Source organism: Grampus griseus (assembly GCF_964374135.1).
Source record: "Grampus griseus genome assembly, chromosome: 2".
Taxonomy (NCBI): Eukaryota; Metazoa; Chordata; class Mammalia; order Artiodactyla; family Delphinidae; genus Grampus; species Grampus griseus.
The window spans coordinates 87,723,433-87,744,082 of NC_139018.1; the positions used below are offsets into that span (position 1 = coordinate 87,723,433).

The window sequence follows — 20,650 nt, forward strand, 5'->3', positions numbered from 1 at the left end:
TAATCGTTGCCCTGGTCCAAGCCACCCAATGAACCGTTTCCCACGAACCCCTTCTCAGAAGTGGTTGTCTAGTGGACATTATGAGGCCTTTCGAATCACATGGACCAGCATTTGAATCATAGCTCAGAGCTAACGTGGACGAGCATCTTAATTCTCTGAAACTGTCTCTTTACCTGTAAAAGAAAGTAAGACCTACCTTCTGGATTGTTGTGGTTTGGGTCAGCAGCTTCACGAACTTTAATGTGTATACGAGTCACCTGGGATGTTGTTAAAATGCAGGCTCTGATTTAGTAGGTCTAGGATGGGCCCGAGTGTCTCCATTTCTAAGAGCTCCAAGGTGTTGCTGATGTTGTGATGCATGTACCACACTTTGATTAGTGACATAACATTTGAAAGAGCCCAGGCACAAATGCCCTATGTGTGCTTTTTCCTCTCCTTCCAGGGGGCCTGGATTTTCTGGCTGTCTCATGAGTTCACCCCAGAAAAGTGCTGACTGAGATCCACTGAGGTGCAACCCAACTCATTTGAGCTTTAACCTATTCCTATTTTCTCCCCACTTCAATATCCTTCTTTTTCTTTCTGTTCAAGGACTTCATTCTTCCTTGGCCTAACAAAGATACAGGTACCTGTGCATTTAGGTTTTCTTGTTTTTTTGTTTTTGTTTTTGGCCGCGCCACGCGGCAGGTGGAACTTCCCTGCCCAGGGATTGAACCCATGCCCCCTGCACTGGAAGCGTGGAGTCTTATTAGGTTATTTGTTTTTAAAAGGAGCTTTACTGAGGTGTAATTGACATATGATAAATTACACTTAAAGTATACACTTTAATAAGTTCTACTACATGTATACACTTGAGAAACCATCATCATACTCAAGATAATGGATAAAGTGTCCTTAGGCTCCTGATGCTCCCTCCACCCTCTGGAAACCAACCATCTGTTACATAGATTAGTCTGCTTTTTCTAGAGTTTTAAATAAAAAGAATCATACAGCACGTACTCTTTTTTTGTCTTGCTCTTTTCCTTCAGCCTCATTATTTCATCCATTATTCTGTGTACCAATAGTTCATGCCTTGTCTATTCAATGATTTTTAAAAATTTATTAATTTATTTTTGGCTGTGTTGGGTCTTCGTTTCTGTGCGAGGGCTTTCTCTAGTTGCGGCGAGCAGGGGCCACTCTTCATCGCAGTGCACGGGCCTCTCACTGTCACGGTCTCTCTTGTTACGGAGCACAGGCTCCAGACACGCAGGCTCAGTAGTTGTGGCTCATGGACCTAGTTGCCCCGCGGCATGTGGGATCTTCCCAGGCCAGGGCTCGAACCTGTGTCGCCTGCATTGGCAGGCAGATCCTCAACCACTGTGCCACCAGGGAAACCTCCATGCCTTATTTATTGCTGATAGTATTCCATCGTATGGATAGCTGTCACAGTTTGTTCATCCATTCGCCTGTTGATGGAAGTTTGGATTGTTTCCAATTTCTGGCTGTTACCAATAAAGCTGCTTTGAACACTTTTGTACAAGTCCTCATCATGAAAATACACTTTCATTTTCTCTTGGGTAAATACCTAGAGTGGAGTGGTTGGGTCATATGGCCAGCATATGTTTAACTTTTTTAAAAACTGAAACTGTTTTTCAAAGTAGTTGTAACATTTTCCATTCCCAAAAAGAGTGTATGAAGTCCCAGTTCTTCCACATTCAGAAAATATTTACTATTATGAATAACATTTATTGTACAAAAGTTTTTTAGAAAAGTCATTAGGCCAAAAAAAAAAATGCTGTCATTCATCCCACTGATGGGAGATAACACTGTTAAAAGGCCATGTTTGTACATTTCCAGAAGTTTGCCCTCCTAGGCAAACAGTGGTCTCCTTTTAAAAAAAAAAAAAAAAAACTGAAAAAATATAATTTTCTCTGTCTTCACTGTTTTTTTTAAAAAAGTGTTTTAAAAACTGGTTTTCCAAGTGACTAGATCAGATTCTATCTTTTAAGAATTTTAAGTACTCCAGTATTTGTCTGTGATGTGGTAAACAAGGAATATAGAGGTGACCACCAGCCCTGTCTCTTCCTATGCTCCCAAGGCACTAGAAAACAACTCAACACTAACATTCCAGGCGTTAAGACCCTTAAATGAGTTAACAACAAACAAACAAACAAAAGGGAGGGGCAGGAGTGTCTTTACTCATAACTTTATGCCTAACCATTATTCTTTCATTTCGAGAGAGTTATAAAGAGCTGGTAGAAAAAATAGGAAACTAGCATCAATAATCATAGTACACTTCTTAATTATTACTGAACACTCCCTCTGTGCTCCCTGGGGCTCTCTCTGTGCCATTATCTCCTTTCATTAGGTCTGCAGAGAGTATCCTTTTTCTAGTTTAGACACAAACACCACGGTAGGGATAGTTGAAACCTCTAAAAATATGTAAAAGAAATCCAGATGACATTGGTTGTGCTCTTTGGGGAAGCACCATCCAACTCCCTTCAAGTGCAAACCAGGGTGATTTCCAAGATCTCTGCCGCTCCCTGTCCCCATGGTTCACTTCCTCTTCTGAGTGTTCCACTCAGAAAAGATCCCTGGACTCAGCCACCAGGTGATGTCAGCATCTTTTTATGGTATCTCTGGAGTGGAGGTTTCCTTAAGGAGTCTAACACTGACACGCTCTTAGAGTCAGTAGGCCTAACTTCTTTGGCTGGGCCCACAGCTGATGCAACCCGAATTCTCACTAAAATTGCCCAGTCCTCTATCTTCCAAGTGTCTGAAGCACGAATGACAAATGAATCAGGCCCATGTGAAACCTAACACTTAGCCTTTGTTTTCCTATCCATAAAAATGTAACGGGGTAATTCCTACATCCTAATATTTACTCACGTATTCCCTCACATGTTCGTTCGTTCTTTCATTCGTAGGTTCATCCATCCATCCTTCCATCCATCCATCCATTCACTCATTCAGTCAGTTTACCAAGTATGTACTCCATGTCAAGCACCATTCTAGTGTGGTAATTCGCAGGGAATGATGTTCCTCACGGGGTCGGTAGTCTAACACTCTAAGCAGTTACTGCTTTTACCTTTTACTATCAGGGGTCATTTCCCCACAAATCAACAAAACAAAGAAAATTACCTAAACTACAGAGGCAAGATACAGGCCAGACTTTCTCCACACAGGGTTTTCCCTGAAGGGACTCAGGAAGCAAGCAGGTCCTCCTTCACTCTGGACGGTTCTCTGAGCTGTCCTCATGAGGCCTCGAGGTTTCTGGACGACTTTTCTTGCCCAAAGAATCCCGAAGCCCTACAGCGTATTTCCGGGCTGTAATTGTGAACCCAAGTTCTGATTCTGCCCAGTACCATTCAATCTCTGTCCTTACTCTCATTAATTTTTCTGGGCTTCAGTTTTCCCGATCGAAAACCAGGTTCTAGGCTCCTAACTCGCTGGGGCATGCTTGGGCAGCAAGTGCCTTAGCGTTTCTGATGCTGTTCCGAAAAGCGAAGTTTCCTCCGGACTGAAGCTCTCGGGTGGGCGGCCCGCGCCCCAAGCTTGGGCGCGCACCCCTGATAAGAGGGCGCCAATGTACAGACAGCGAATCCACCCGGTTCAACCCTGCCTTCCTAAGCATCACGAGACTTATCAGAAAATGAAACTGAAAACCGGAAAGTCCCTCTTTCTAACCTGCCAGGGCCTCGCCTGCTAGGAGACCGGTGACGGCCCGGAGGGCAGGGTTCTGATTGGCGGCCTGGGCCTGGCTATAAGTGCGGGCGCGGGACCGGGTCCTCACTGACGCCGGAGCTGCTCCTGTAGCGATGGCTCCTTTCGTGACCTTGGTCCTGCTGGGGCTTCTCTCGCTGTCTGGCCTGGACGCCGTCCAGCGTGAGTGTCCCCTCCTCCCTTTCCCTCTTCCACCAGCTCGTCCCTGTCCCGCTCGCAGCCACTGGGCACTAACTCCGTACCCCCCGGTCCCAATCCCAAGGTTCGGTGGAGTAGCACGAGGCTTTCTCTCGGGCTGTGGAGGCGGTTGGGGGTGTGTGGAGTGGGGGGGGGGGTGCGAGTCCAGGACGCCGGCTTCTCCGGGATGGGGGGAGGGGACCTCTGGCACGCCTGCACCGGGTAGGGGTTCACTTCCGCTGGTTCGCGGGGCCTTTGGCTTCTCCCGCGCAGCGGGAGCGTAGGGCGGGCTGCCGGGTCCCAAAGGGCTGGGTTGGGGGCTGCGAATGGGTGGAGACCACGCGTGGGCTTTGGGGGAGTCGCCGCCAGGGTGTATCAGTCCGCTGGGAGCCCGAGGGCCTCGAGCTTCCTCCAGGCGCCCGCCAGGTTCAGCTTCCTCTCTGCACGTTCCCCAAATCCGCGACGACCAAACCACGGCGAGGAAGTTGCACGCGACTCTTGTGGAATGTCCTGAGGTGTTTACATAGCGCTTCACGTCGTTCATTCTCTTGTTCCCGCTACCTGTCGCTCTTAATAATAATCATAGAGCTACCCGTTGGCGGCTTACTGACCTGCGCTATGTGCTGTATGTCATTTAATTGTGAAATGCGTCTACGATGTAAACAGGATGCCTTTATCATCAGCTTGTCATAGATGAGGAAAGGGAAGCTAGAAGAGCTGAAGTAACTTAATTACGCAGGGGATTTATGGCAGACGGTAGAGCCTGACCAGAGCATTTGGGGGGTCGTGAGCCCTTTGCCTGTAATCCGTGCGTTTTTCACAGCCTTCTGGGGAGAGATTCTCGGGAGCAGGCTGGGCGGACATGGGCCCCTGTTGCCTTTCTTCACAGAGGGCTCCTCCTTTGGCTCCTTGCCTGGTTCTTTCCAAGATGAACTGAGTATGTACTTTCAGTTTTGAGTAAGCGAAGGTTTATCATTCAGAAAGGTTGTAAAACTAGGGATAAGAGTAATCAACATGCTTACCCAAGCTGTCTGTCAGGGACACCATGGATACTCAGTACCTTCTAAATACCCTGCAATATACCGGACCCTCAGATTTTTCTCTCTCACAAAAGGCTCTGTGAAGCGGGTTTTTGTTTGTTTGTTTGTGTGTATGTTTGTTTGTTTGTTGTTGTTCATGAGAAAAAGGAAGTTAGTTTAAGTTATTTACAAAATAAAGCATAATGTCTGTATCATCACTATTATTGATATTTGGTGATGACTGTGTAAGTCTTTCGAAAAACTTAATGTCAGCAAGCTGACATTAAGACTATCTTAATTTGAATATTTCCGAAGTAATGCCTGGAACATACACAAGACCTTCTCTGGAAGATATACAAGAAATGTGTAATTGCGATTGCCTCTAGGGGGTGTATTTTCTGCTCTTTCCCCTGTGTGGGTTTTATTTCACTGTGGGCATACATTAACTCTTCAATTAAGTTACAGAAGCTCAAATAACTCTCCCAAAGTCACAGAGCCATTAGTGGCTGAGGCCAGATTCTGATACTCTTCCCACTATTGGAAGAGATTATTGTGATGTTCTTGCAGAAAATTCCCTGGCTCCCTCAAAGAGTGAATTCCAGGCAGGATGAATCAGTGCTCTGATTCCTGTGGCATTTATTATGTCCTGATTATTAGAAGTTGAAATGTGAAGGGCTTTCTGATTTATCTTCACTTTTAAATTTATTTTTTAAAAATCAGCGTTCATGGGATTTCCCTGGTGTTCCAGTCATTTCACTGCCAAGCACACGGGTTCAGTCCCTGGTCGGGTAACTAAGGTCCCACAAACCCCGAAGCACAGCCAAAAAAAAAAAAAAAAAAAAGGTAAAATTGATTAAAAAAAAAATCAGTGTTCATTAGGATTCTCAGTACAGCTCTTGGTGGGACTAGGAACCTTTTCTTTGATGATAGGATGTTTCTAGACAGATACATCTGATCAGAATAGCCTGGTTCTCCTCCTTACCCCACCACCTTCTGTACATGAAGGATGAACTGACTTTTGCAATCATGTACCCTGAATGTATTTGTATTTAAAGGTGGATTATTAACATGTATTAGTGTCATTCTGTATATTTAGTAGCAGTAACACTTCACTTTGGAAGAAAAATATAGAAATAGAGTTTATAATATTTTCTTTGCATCCCTATGGAGGGTCTAGTCATGCATCCCATTTTGGAAACCACTGTTCTGTAGCATTATGCAGTATTCCCAACCTGGCAGATTATGGCAATCACTTGAGCATGCTAATTAAAAATGCAAAGCCCATTCCCATGTGCATTATTCCACTTGGTTTTCTAATGGTGACAGTATGTTCTCTCGCATGTGCCACAGTCCTCACCCTTCCCTATTGTTCTTACCCAGCCCAACTTCATTTAAGGTATCTGCCATCTTCTGCAGGCATTTTGGTCTGGTTTCTTTTTTTCAAGCTCATGAAATCACATATAAAATCAGGTAGAGGGGGCTACCCTGCTGGTGCAGTGGTTGAGAGTCCACCTGCCGATGCAGGGGACACGGGTTCGTGCCCCAGTCCGGGAAGATCCCACATGCCATGGAGCGGCTGGGCCCGTGAGCCATGGCCGCTGAGCCTGCGCGTCCGGAGCCTGTGCTTTGCAACGGGAGAGGCCACAACAGTGAGAGGCCCGCGTATGGCAAAAAAAAAAAAAAAAAAAAATCAGGTAGAGGTTTGGTGTGTAAACTTGGGGTAGGATGATGAGGTTGTGTTTTGCAAGAACATACTTTGGGTTGAATCAGGTCTCAGAGCAAGGAGGTAACAATATTTACACCTGCCACTTACAGAGCAATTGCTGTGTGCCAGGCACTGTACTAAGCACATATTGAGAAGTCTGATCGGTCTGGATCTAGGCAGGAGGCAAAAAAAAAAAAAAAAAAAAGGAGTAAACATAAGGGAAAAAAATTGACTGGGTTGAAACAGTGTACAGTAACGGGAATTTTTGATGTGGCTAATATGGGGGGAGTGTGAAGTGAGAAATGAAGCTTGATAAGTAGATTACGGCCAAATCATGTAGACTTTTGAGTGATAAGGAATTCTGTGGGTGCTGAGGAGCCAATGAAAAGTTCTTGAGATTCTCCACAGAAAGATTATTAAAGATACAGCACAATCTTCACTGACAGAAGAAGATGTTAAGAGAAATCTGCTAGAAAAAGCCTGAAAGGCACGTGTAGGGGAATTATGTGGGAAAGATACTAAGTCATGGTTTATCCCAGAAAATGGAGGCTGCCTTTTGGAAAAATGGAAGCTCATTTGGCATGAGGGGAAATGGAATTGGGAGAAATGGAGGATCAAATATAAACACTTGGGGCCTGATCTAGCTTTAGACCAAGGTAGCCCCAAGTGAAATACTCTGCAATTTCATCTGTCTTCCCCTGCTGCTCCTCAGGTCCTCCGAAGGTTCAGGTTTACTCACGACACCCCGCAGAGAATGGAAAACCAAATTACCTGAACTGCTATGTGTCTGGGTTCCATCCACCCCAGATTGAGATTGATTTGCTGAAGAATGGGGAGAAGATGGAGGTGGAGCAATCAGACCTGTCTTTCAGCAAGGACTGGTCTTTCTACCTTCTGGTCCACGCTGAGTTCACTCCCAACGCAGTGGATAAGTACAGCTGCCGCGTGAAACACGTTACTCTCAGAGAGCCCCAGACAGTTAAGTGGGGTAAGTTTTCAAGTTCCTTCCTTAGCTGCTGACAGTTGTATCTGAACATAGCCACAGCATAAAGCTGCCTTGATATAAGAACATGTGCATACTGGGATTATCAGGGAATGTTATTAAAGCTCTGATTAGTGGCACCTTCTGAGAGATCTCTGCACAGCGTGGTCACGGAGACAGTGGTTTCCCTGTAGTGAGAGCAGGGAGCAGTAGCGGCACTTCCACAAGTGCACAGGCACTCCCAATGATTCTTCCCTACTGGCTTCCTTGGGCCTTCCTGATAGCCTCAGGGATACTCAGGACCAAGGAGAGTCTCAGGAAGGCACCGGTCTTGTCTGTAAGTCCTGCTATGGTAGTGCCCTCCAATCCTAGACTCCCTCAGTTCTCTGGCTGGCTTGGGATCTAAGGCTAGTAGGCAAGGTGGGGACCTGCTGGGTTTTTCTTAACGAGGCACTCATGGTGAGGGACAGTGGGCTCTTCTGCCAGCTTTATTTATAACAGTTTTAGACATTTGTTAGTACATAGTATTTCAAAAGTGAAACTTAACTGTTTCTCCATTTTCTTTTCTGTAGATCGAGACCAGTAACCAGCATCATGGAGGTAAGTTTCTAATCTTAAGAAAATCTTTCTTTTATAAAGTAATTTATTTATTTTTGGCTGCGTTGGGTGTTTGTTGCTGCGTGCGGGCTTTCTCTAGTTGCAGCGAGTGGGGGCTACTGTTTGTTGTGGTGGGCTGGCTTCTTATTGTGGTGGCTTCTCTTGTTGCGGAGCACGGGCCTAGGCGTGCCAGCTTCAGTAGTTGTGGCATGTAGGCTCAGTAGTTGTGGCTTGCGGGCTCTAGAGCACAGGCTCAGTAGTTGTGGTGCACAGGTTTAGTTGCTGTGCGGCATGTGGGATCTTCCCGGACCAGGGCTTAAACCTGTGTCCCCTGCATTGGCAGGCGGATTCTTAACCACTACGCCACCAGGGAAGCCCCAGAAAATCTTTTTTTAATGTCACTATCCTGGGGACTGTTATAGACAGCTCTCATATGATAACCCTCACTGTCTGGAGGACATTCATCAGGGTAGCAATTTAGCAGGCAGAGAAGAACCCCACGGGGTCACATTCCCTTCTCCTGTGGGGTGGCATGAGGAAGGCATGTGACCCTGGGTGTGTCTCTGCCAGCATCACTGACCCTCTAAAGGGAGGACAGAAGAGCTACAGGTGTGCTATGACAGGACAGAGGCTGCGGTTACCCACAGCACCTTCAAGGGTTTGCTCTTTCTTCTGCCATTTCTGCCTTGGGCATCTCTGTGCCTTCAAAAGTGAACCGTCCCTTCCTTTGCATGGCAGTTGCTTTGTTATTCAGCCAGAAGGGAAGAGTGACGTGGTTCTGCAGATGCACCATTCCTAAGTGTGTGGGCACTGTGGTGGCCTCTAGAAGCTCCCAGTCCAATAGAGGAAAGAAATGGAAACAGATTGTTGTAACCTAATGTAAAGCTACTATAACAGACGTATCTTGCAAGTATCTGTAGCTGCATGAAACAGGGAGCAATTGGACTTCTCTGCATCTTCAGTTGGAGGCCAGAGGCAGATAATCCAGCTTTTCTGGGAAATTTTACTCCACAGGGTATCTTGGCACTGAAAACCTATTCAAATTTCCTGTTACACTATAGGACAGGGAAGGTAATTTTCGAGAGCATGAGAGAGTTTGGGTGACCTGCCCAGAGTCACACAGATACTAAATGGTAGAGCCAGGATCTGAACTATAGTACCAGCATTCATTCTTCTAAGGTTGTGGGGGAACCAGTGGGATAAACTAGTAGGATATGCTCTTTTAATGGATCTGGAAAATCACCTGCACCTACTACTTTTACCAACAGTGATGTATACAGCACAAGTTAGATAAGTTTGGTGGTGCTATCTGTAATCCAAATAAAATAAATGTATTTGCTAATACTCCTTTTTTTCTTTTTTTCAGGTTTGAAGATGCCTCATTTGGATTGGACTAATTCCAAATTCTGTTGTCTTGCTTTTTTTCTTTTTTTTAAAAATTTAGTTTATTGAAGTATAGTTGATTTATAATGTTGTGTTAACTTCTGTTGTATAGCAAAGTGATTCCGTTATTCTTGTCTTGCTTTTTAATGCTTATATGTTTTTATGCTTTATGCATTAAATCAGAAGTTGTATTGATGTTACCGCAAATATCATCTTCTTTATAATTCTACCTAGGGCGCTATGTCTCCACATTTGACCTGTCTTGGCAGGTAGCTGTAGTGGGGGCTCTGGCAGTCTAGAGGTGGGAAAGACAGAATTTCAGGTTTAACATCAACATCTCGGTCAAATCTGAACTCTTCAGTCTCTTCTGCATACAAAACTGCATAATAAGATAGTATGCATGTTTAGCGTAAACCTCCAATTTGTAATTTTTCTTAGAATTTTGGAAAAATTTTGAAAGATAATTTTCAGAATTATGGAAATTTATTACAGTGGATAAAACATTTTGCCATATAAAATTCATATTTACCTCTTACATCTGTTAGAGAGAGACTTGGTTGTGCCTATTTTGTTTGTTTCACTAATTAAAACAATGGTAAAACACTGTGTTCAGCTTCTCAAAGGAACAACAGCTGACTTCTCAATGTCAGTGGGATCCAGAACATAGCAGAAAGTAATCATGAATGTAGTAAAACAACTGCCTACATACAATTCCATACACAACAAAAATATCTTTTAAAAAATTACAGCAAAGTAAACGTCATTAGATAAAAAGTCAGAATTCAGTACCCTTTAGATCCTCACTAAAGGAGATTCTAAATGATGCACTTCAGGCAGAGAGAAGGCCTAAAATGTGAGAAGAAAGAATGAGGAAAAGAAATGTATCAGTTCTATGTAAAAAGAAATAAAAAAATAAGCACATAAACTGAATATTTAATATCTAACTAGTAGCGGGCACAGGAGCTTATGGAGTGCTAGTAATGTTTTATTTCTTGACATGGATGGTGGTTACAAGAGATTTTGCTTTGTAATTTTTTGTTAAATGTACATATATTCTGCACATTTTAAAGGAATGTTATATTTCACATTAAAAATCATAAAATTAATGTGGTTTATTACAGTAACAGATTAAAGGAGATGATTTATATGCTTATTTCAAAGATTCAGAATAAGTGTTCAATTAAATTTCAACACTCAGTGAGTTTATGATAAAAAACTCATAGCTGGAGGAAAAATAGGCTAATAGACTTATAAGGGTTTTCTTAACACACATAAACAGACACATGCACACATTAGTAGAGAGATATCGGTATTTTACAGGTAAAATCAGAGATAAGATAAGGAGGCCCAGTACTACTTCTGAGTGATATTATACTAGAGGTCCCAGCAGCAAATTAAGACAAGGAAAAAAAGTAAAATGAATAAGGATTTGAAGAGAAGAAACAAAATTATATTATTTTGATGTTATATATAGATTAACTATATAGAAATGTCAATAAGGTATAAAAGATGAATTATTAGGATTAATAAGAGAATTTAACTGAATAAGAGAATTTAAATTTGCTGGACAGAAAAATCAACATAAAAGTTAAATGCATTTATACTGGTAACAAAATGTAAATTAAAAATATTTGATTTATAGTAGCAATATACATAGTACTTAAGTATAAATATATATGCTATATATGTTCAAATAATAGTATTTAAATTTAAATACACACATATTTAAATGTATACAGTTTTTAAATATAAATGCATACACCAATGTAAAGCTAACAAAAGATGTTAATGGAAGCTCTTAATGGAAAAATTGTAGGAATTGTTTTATTGGAGGAAATTAATGAAGACAAAAAAAATGGGGAGAGAGTATGTTTATGGATAGGAAGATTAAATATCCTAAAGATATCACTTCTTCCTAACTTGATATATAGATTTAATGTAATTATTAACAAAATTTTAATAGTTTTTCATGAAACTTGACAAACTGATCCTAAAATATGGAAGAGAGTTAATGGAGGAAGAAAGACAAAGACACACCTGAAGAATAATAAAGTGAGAGATTTATAATTAAAACAGGATGGAATTGGCCCAGGGATGGACAAAGACCAATGGAATAGAAAAGAGCCCAGAAACAAACTCATGCATCTATGGAAACTTGACATACAAGACATTCCAGATCAATGGTAAAAGGAAGGACTTCTGAAAAAAAACAAACACGGTGCTGAGACAAACGGTTATCAATATGTGGGGGGAAAATAGGTCCCTACCTCACACTATGCACAAATGTAAGTTCCAACGGAAAAGGATTTAGATGCAAGATTCAAAAATTTTAAACATAGGAAAAAAATATAAAACCATTTTTATGACCTCAACATAGAAGTCACAAATTACATGCATATAGCAAAAGACTGATTGATCTCATTAAAATTTAGAACTACATTAAGAGACCCCACGAAAAAAGTAAAACGTCAAGCCACAGATTGAATATATTCACCATACCTATAACAAAGATTGGTATCTAGAATATATCAAACACTACAAACCACTAAGAAAAAGGCAACACCCCAAGAGAAAAATAGGCAAAAGACTTGAACAGTCATTTTACAAAAAACTCCACACCATATATATATGGTGTTTAACATTAATGCAAATTAAAACCCATCATTCCAAAAGATAGGCAAAAGTTTTAAAAATCTGGATATGCTAAGTGTTGGCAAAGACATACCCCAATGAGAACTTATTACATTGCTGTTGAGAGCATAAACTGATAAAACAACTTTGGAAAACTAGAGTATTATATAGTAAAATTAAAGATGCACATACCCTATGACTCAGCAATTCTACTACTAACATAGAGGAACTCTTGCACATGGGCTGCAATAGATGTATAAAATGTGTATGCATATGGCTGATTCGCTTTGTTGTACAACAGAAAGTAACACAGTATTGTGAAGTAATTATACTCCAATAAAGATCTATTAAAAAAAAGAAACTTTATTCCAACACTGTTTCTAACAGCAAACAATGGAAACAATCTAAAGTTGGATAAAGATACATTCAGACAATGGAATGCTATGCAGGAGTGAAACTGAACGAATTGTTGTTATAAAAATTAACATGGATGAATCACAAAAAAATGTTGAGTGAAGAAAAACCCAGCAAGTCCCCCCAAAATATATACAGTGATTCCATTTTATACAAAACTCAACAGTAGCCAAAACTAAATAGCATTATTTGGGTATATATTTATATGGAGTAAGTCAGATAAAGAAAAACAGGGAATGGTAGAAAATTTCAGAATGGTAGTTAACTCTGAGGCTGGCAAGGTAAGGGAATAGAATGGGGATGGGCACACACATTCAACAGAAGGGGCACACATTTAAAGATATTGGAGATACCTGAGTTCTTGCCTGGATTGTGGGAACAAGAGTATGTGTTTAGTTATTATTGTTGTTATCAATTAAATCATACATGTTCACTCATTTGTATGTAGGGGGAGACTAAGGCTAGAACAGTGCTGTAATACCACAAAATAATAATTTAACTCACACATGCCTGCACATTGTAGAAGTGCAGAGGCTCTGCAGTCACACCGCTTGGGTTCAAATCCTGGCACTACCACTTACTGCCCAAGTACATCTGAATTAGAATTCCTAATCTCTCTGTGTTCCCTCATCTGTAAAATGGAAATAATAACAGTACTTACCTATAAAATTGATAAGATTAACTAGATAACACCTGATTGTTAACATTAATATTTAAGAAAAAACTATAAGGAAATAATCCTAAAAGTAAACAAGATCACTTTGAGTAATAGATTTATAAGTGACAAATTTCCTTTTTTCCTCTATTACTCAATGTTCTACAATGATATTCTGTAGTATATAAAGGTAAGTTTTTCAACAAATGGTGCTGGAAAAATGGAATATCCACATGCAAAAGAATGACGTTGGGTCTGTTAGTCATACCATACACAAAAAACAATCAAAATACATCAAAGACCTAAATGTGAGAGCTAAAACTATAAAACTCTTGTAAAAAAATCTTCATGATCTCAGATTAGGCGATGGTTTCTTAGACGTGACACCAAAAGCACAAGTGACCTGAAAAAGGTAAAAACTGACTTTTAAAAACTTTTGAGTTTCACAGGACACCATCGAGAAGGTGAAAAGACAACCCATAGGAGAAAATATTTACAAATCATATACCTCAGAAAGGTCTAGAATATATAAAGAACTCTTAGAACTCAACAATAAAAACAACTCAATTACAAAGTAAACAGGATTTAAGTAGACATTTCTACAAAGTCATATATAAATGGCCAATAAGCACTTGAAAACATGTTCAACACATGAGTCATTAGGAAAATGCAAGTCAGGGCTTCGCTGATGGCCCACTGGTTAAGAATCCGCCTGCCAACGCAGGGGCCACAGGTTCGATCCCTGGTTCAGGAAGATTCCCACGTGCCATGGAGCAACGAAGCCCGTGCGCCACAACTACTGAAGCCCACGCGCTCTAGAGCCCACGAGACACAACTACTGAGCCCATGCGCTGCAATACTGAAGCCCTCCTGCCTAGAGCCCATGCTCCACAACAAAAGAAGCCACCGCTATGAGAAGCCTGCGCATTGCCACGCTGCAACTAGATAAAAGCCTGAGAGCAGCAACGAGACCCAACACAGCCAAGAAATAAATAAAATTTAAACAAAAAACCAAAATACATCCTCTTAAAAAAAAAAAGAAAAGAAAAAAAGAAGAGGGCTTCCCTGGTGGCGCCAGTGGTTGAGAGTCCGCCTGCCGATGCAGGGGACACGGGTTTGTGCCCCGGTCCGGGAAGATCCCACGTGCCACGGAGCGGCTGGACCCGTGAGCCATAGCCGCTGAGGCTGCGTGTCCGGAGCCTGTGCCCCGCAACGGGAGAGGCCACAACAGTGAGAGGCCCGCGTACCGCAAAAAAAAAAAAAAAAAAAAAAAAAAAAAAAATCCCAGCCCCTCCCCTGCTCCCCTGTTAAAGGGCCAGCATCCCCAACCACTGCATCCTGGTAGAAATGACAGAACACTAATTCATGAGAAAGAAAACCCTACAAAGGTCAAGAGAATTAAAGTGCATTTTTAACCATCCATGGTTGTGAGTACAGTTTGTTGGGATCAGTATTGGGGAGCAGATATTTAAAAAGAGGATCCCTGTTTTCCACACCCTCAATACGAACTGTGTGAAGTTATGGTCTCTCAATCCTTAAGCTCTCCTCCATTAAATTGGATAGGAAATCCCTGGGTGGATCTTGAGGCAATTACTGAGCAGCCAAGTTCTCAGTGCTTGAGGGCAGGGTGCTTGTGGACCCCTAAGGTCCACCTGGTGATGCTTGCCCTTCACTGGGTCCCGTGAGCTTGAGTTGGCTACCCACTCATGGGTACTACACTCAGAATGTAGAAGCCAGATGTTCAAGTTAAAAACACTTTTGCATGAGTTACACAGATAATCCCATATCTTCTTGGCTGCTGTAAATGGAAAACTGGTTCAGAAGTTCAGGAGTAAAAAGAAAAAGAAACAACAACAAAAACAAGCACTTCGGGACTGCTGGTGGCAAAACCTGAGACCCATCTGCGCCTCATCTAGCCCCTCAGCGATTCTGGGTTCTGTGCCCACATCCTGTGTTCAGCAGAAACACACAGGCTTTATAGAACTTCTGAATAAAACTAAAAGTGAGGCTAATTCTCTACGTTAAAAATGCAAGTTAGAGCTCTTTTTTCATGGTTATAAGACTATTAATAATCTCTACTGTGACAGTTTATTGCATTTCAGCCCCCTTTATAAAATGTTAAATAGATTGGAGTAAGTTCTGCTTTTCTGCTTACTTTCAAATAGATGGATTAGCATAAAACCTGAATGGCTGACACCACTACCATGACCACTAAATAGTTCATGGACCAGAGGGCAGTTTCATAGTGTGCAGGATGAGTTATAATAGAAAAAACTGGAAACATCCCCAATACAGGATTGGATAAAAATATGGAATATTCATATAATGAAATGCAATGAAAGTATGAAAAAACTATGTACATCTTTTATTATAGAAAGAGATATATTGTACATGACACATCATTAAAATAAAAAGCTGTTGCAAAGAAATATGGGCAGAATGATTACATCTTTCCAAACATATATATCCATGCTTATATCTGTATATGAACAGACAAAGTCTGGGAACAAACATCAATTCATTAGCAGTGGATATTTTTAGATGGAGGGTTAACAGGTGATTTAAATTTTTATCTTTATTCTTACCTACATTGTGTGAACTTTTCACAATGGATATTAATTTTATAATTGGAAAAATATTAAGCTTAGTGGAAACGTTTTTTAAAATAGCAAACAAAAAATGCTCAGAAGAAAACCACAAGGAAAAAACAAAAACAAAACCCCAGCTCAACTGGCACCAGCATCATGGTCTAAAGGTTAAGTCCACATTCTTTTTCTTGGCTCCAAAGTTGTTCACAGGCTCTTTGACCCCTCCACGTGGAACAGGTTGCTTTCCTGGAATCATAATCTATTAAAGGTATATAAACCAGAGTCCATGAATTCTTTGAAGAAAGAGTTTTCCCCAGACCAGCCCAGTGCCCAGCACCTAGCACGGTGATAGTAAAAGTTTGTAGAACCAGAATGATTGCTGTGAACACTGAGGCCTGATGGATAGGTTGGGGCCAGGCTAAGAAGAAAGAGGCCAAAGCTTTGGGGCACCTTTGTCCTGGGGACTAGAGGCTCCTCTTCTTACTCTCCTTCCCTGCTCAGCACTGGCAACAGCAGGTACAGCAGGAGTGGTTTGGCCCACTGGGTGCGTGGTGTCAGAGAAATAGTCCAGAAATGGCAGGGCCAGCTGGGCCCACATCACTGGGGCTGACCATGCTCAGTCGGGACAGTGGTAGGAGGGGGAGGACCAAGGCTCCTGACCAAGCCAGGCTACAGCAAAACTCCTCCCCCCTCAGCTGCTGAGCTGATGACAGCCCTCCCTCACACGAGAGTACCCAAAATGCGCTGTGTGGCCAGATCTGGTTAACCGACAGGTAAAGACAACATTGAAAAGGCAAATAGTTACACTGAGCTAGGTTCCTGGCAACCAAGGCCCAAAACTGTAGGATTCTGCAGCAGTACGAAGGGGGTTTGTTTCTTTTTTTCTTGCTGCTGTTATAAATTACCACAAACCTGATGGCTTCAAACAACACACTTTATCATCCTACAGTTCTGTAAGTCAGAAGTCCAACACAAGTCTCCCGGGCTTAAAATTAAGGCAGGGCTGCTTTCCATTCTGCAGACTATGGGAGATTCCATGTCCTTACCTTTCCCACCTTCTAGAAGTTGCCTACATTCCTTGACTCACGCTCCCTCCTTCATCTGCAAAACCAGCATGCTGCATCTCCCTGATCGTAATTCTGTAGTCACATCTCCCTCTGACCACAGTCAGGAAAGTTCTCTGATTTTTTTTTTTTTTTTACCACTCAGCGAGGCATGCAGGATCCTAGTTCCCCAACCATGGATCAAACTGGTGCCCCCTGAGGTGGAAGCTCAGAGTCCTAACCACTGGACCACCAGGGAAGTCCCAAAGTTCTCTGCTGTTAAGTCCTATGTGGTTACACTGGGCGGACCCCAATCATTTCTGATAATCTCCCCATCTCAAGGTCCCTAACCTTAATCACACCTGCAAAGCCCTTTATGCCATGTAAGGTAACATATTCACAGGTTCCAGGAATTAGGCTATGAACATCCTTTTTTGGGGGGAGGGGGGGAGGGGGAGAGGCATTAGTCTCCCTACCACAAGGTATGGTAAGGAGAAAAGTATAATATTGTTAATGATAAGTAGGCAGCTCTGTACATAACGACATGGATAGTATCGATGATATATTATGAAATGGAAATAAGCAAGTTCAGTAAGTATTTATAGAATGATCCAAATTTTGTGGAATCTCCCTTGCCCCCAATAAATGCTGAATGAATTCTCTCTGAGCCGCTCCCCACCGTTCATAGCCTGGCTTCTTCGGGGAGATGGTGGAGCCTACCTCACCCACGCAACTCTCAGGGCACTGGTTTCTTCACAGTCCTCTTTTAGGAGAAGAGTTTAGAAAGGTCCAAGACACCAGAGAGTAGAGAGGAAAGGATCTGATGCAGCTTCAACATAGCAGGGGACAGCCAGAAAGGACCACACACTGCAATTGGCCAGAGGCAAGTGTCAGCCAAGCAATGTGGAAAGTGAGAAGGTGAGGCGTACAGGAATTTGCCAAAAGGGAAAAAGGGCATTTGAAGGAGAGTCTTCGTTTTTAATAGTGCTGAATAGAATCCAAGGCAGGATAGAAAATCCAAGTAGGAATTCTGCAGTTTTAAGTAGTTTCTGAGATGCAGACCCAAGGACCTATGAGAGGAAAACACCCATGAAAGGAGGCTGTGCCAGGAACTTAGTCACTGGGCACCCAGGGACGGTGCCCGATCCTTGGCTCCTGGGATTGTCCTGTTGTCCCCACAGTGTCAGCGGGTCTTGGCTTCAGCATTTCCCTAACGCTCTCTCCATCCAAGCTGAGGACCGATGCTACCCCTAACTCCCTTTATGCTTTTAGTGAGCACTGAGTTCTTAACACATAATAATAGCAGTCTCTGTAGTTATAATTTTAAAATTCCTCACCTTCCAAACTATATACAATATATATCCATGAAGGGATAGGCACCAAAGCTTAACAATGTTTCCTGAGGAGAGGACAGTGAGATGGGAAGAGACACAGGAAGGCAACTTTCACTTTCACTCAGTAGACCTGTTTGTAGTTTTGCAACAGACATACATTCATGTATCACAATTGTAATTAAAAATAAAAAGTGCTTGAAACACTGTGGTTACTACTGTTTATAGTTCTGTACTGCTTGATTTATTTTATACCAAGTCTGTGTGGTTTTCCCAATAAAATCACCCTGACAATTGGAAGAGCGTGGTGGTTACACACAAGCCTGTGAGGCAGAGATTCCTCACCAACGAGATACTTCACCTGTCTCAACTTTAGGCTTCCCACATACTCTCCCTCAATTAGTGAGAATAGTACTTGCCTTCCCGGGATCTTGTGAGGTTTTTTCCCTCCTTTGTATGGCGTCTGACTTTGAAACTATCAGGAAACAAAACGGCTCCCCTCTGTGTCCCATTTCCTTTGGGTCTGTTGCCTGTTACGTAACAGCACATATCTGAGAATTCAGTCGGCATGAACACCTTAGGTGGCTGCTAATAAATTAATTATTGGGCTGATTTGAACTCTAGATTGGATTCTCCTGGTTGGCAGTCTGGAATCTTCTGATTTATCCTTACAGTATTTCCATTTGCCACAAAGCCTGCACTCAATTGACATTGGCTGTATTCAATGGAATTTAACACAGAAGACTGAGGATTGCCAGCCCCAAAACAGATCTAACTAGGACTGACTTTTTTGTTAATTCTATTTTTCTAATTGAAGTATAGTTGATTTACAACACTGTGCCAATCTCTGCTGCACAGCAAAGTGACTCGGTTATACACATAGAGACGTGCTTTCAGGATGGACTTCTGAGCAGGCAACCACCTTCAGACTCATTAAATTAAACCATTTAACGATAGTTCTCTCTGGGTTGCAGGGTCACTGTGGTTTTAATTTTCCTCTTTATAGTTTTTCGTATTTTTAATTTTTAAAAAATTTTATTTATTTATTTATTTTGGTCACGCTGCGCAGCTTGTGGGATCTTAGTTCCCCAACCAGGGATCAAACCCCTGGGCCCCTGCAGTGGAAGCTTGGAGTCCTAACCACTGGACCATCAGGGAATTCCCTTATAGTTTTCTGATTGTTCCAATTTTGTACCACATGCATATATTATTTTTGTGGGCAGACAAAAACAAATGTGAGTTAAATAAAAACTACCATACATTGTGTTACTTGTTCCTGCTTTCTGCACCTTCTCATATGCTTTTAATCGTTGCCCTGGTCCAAGCCACCCAATGAACCGTTTCGCACAAACCGCTTCTCAGAAGTGGTTGTCTAGTGGACATTATGAGGCCTTTCGAATCACATGGACCAGCATTTGAATCATAGCTCAGAGCTAACGTGGACGAGCATCTTAATTCTCTGAAACTGTCTCTTTACCTGTAAAAGAAAGACCTTCTGGATTATTGTATAGTTTGGGTCAGCAGCTTCACAAACTTTAACGTGTATACGAGTCACCTGGGATGTTGTTAAAATGCAGGCTCTGATTTAGTAGGTCTAGGATGGGCCCGAGTGTCTCCATTTCTAAGAGCTCCAAGGTGCTGCTGATGTTGTGATGCATGTACCACACTTTGATTAGTGACATAACATTTGAAAGAGCCCAGGCACAAATGCCCTACGTGTGCTTTTTCCTCCCCTTCCAGGGTGCCTGGATTTTCTGGCTGTCTGATGAGTTCACCCCAGAAAAGTGCTGACTGAGATCCACTGAGGTGCAACCCAACTCATTTGAGCTTTAACCTATTCCTATTTTCTCCCTACTTCAATATCCTTCTTTTTCTTTCTGTTCAAGGACTTCATTCTTCCTTGGCCTAACAAAGATATAGGTACCTGTGCTTTTAGGTTTCCTTGTGGTTATTTTTTTGTTTTTGGCCGCGCCACGCGGCAGGTGGAACTTCCCTGCCCAGGGATTGAACCCATGCCCCCTGCACTGGAAGCGTGGAGTCTTATTAGGTTATTTGTTTTTAAAAGGAGCTTTACTGAGGTGTAATTGACATATGATAAATTACACTTAAAGTATACACTTTAATAAGTTCTACTACATGTATACACTTGAGAAACCATCATCATACTCAAGATAATGGATAAAGTGTCCTTAGGCTCCTGATGCTCCCTCCACCCTCTGGAAACCAACCATCTGTTACATAGATTAGTCTGCTTTTTCTAGAGTTTTAAATAAAAAGAATCATACAGCACATACTCTTTTTTTGTCTTGCTCTTTTCCTTCAGCCTCATTATTTCATCCATTATTCTGTGTACCAATAGTTCATGCCTTGTCTATTCAATGATTTTTAAAAATTTATTAATTTATTTTTGGCTGTGTTGGGTCTTC

The 20,650-nt window shown here is 42.0% G+C and overlaps 1 protein-coding gene across 2 annotated transcripts; it reads left to right on the forward strand.

Moving 5' to 3' along the window:
- Positions 1–3,706: 3,706 nt before the first annotated feature.
- On the forward strand, positions 3,707–9,757 carry LOC309818944 (beta-2-microglobulin-like). Of its 2 annotated transcripts, XM_082648975.1 has the most exons (4): positions 3,707–3,861; positions 7,313–7,588; positions 8,155–8,182; positions 9,546–9,757. In XM_082648975.1, exons 1-3 carry the CDS (start codon positions 3,795–3,797, stop codon positions 8,166–8,168), a joined length of 357 nt encoding a protein of 118 aa, XP_082505101.1. In that variant the 5' UTR covers positions 3,707–3,794; the 3' UTR covers positions 8,169–8,182; positions 9,546–9,757. The 2 variants fall into 2 exon arrangements, with proteins under 2 accessions (XP_082505101.1, XP_082505100.1); XM_082648974.1 differs by lacking the exons at positions 8,155–8,182; positions 9,546–9,757 and having other exon boundaries at positions 7,313–7,635.
- Positions 9,758–20,650: the final 10,893 nt, after the last annotated feature.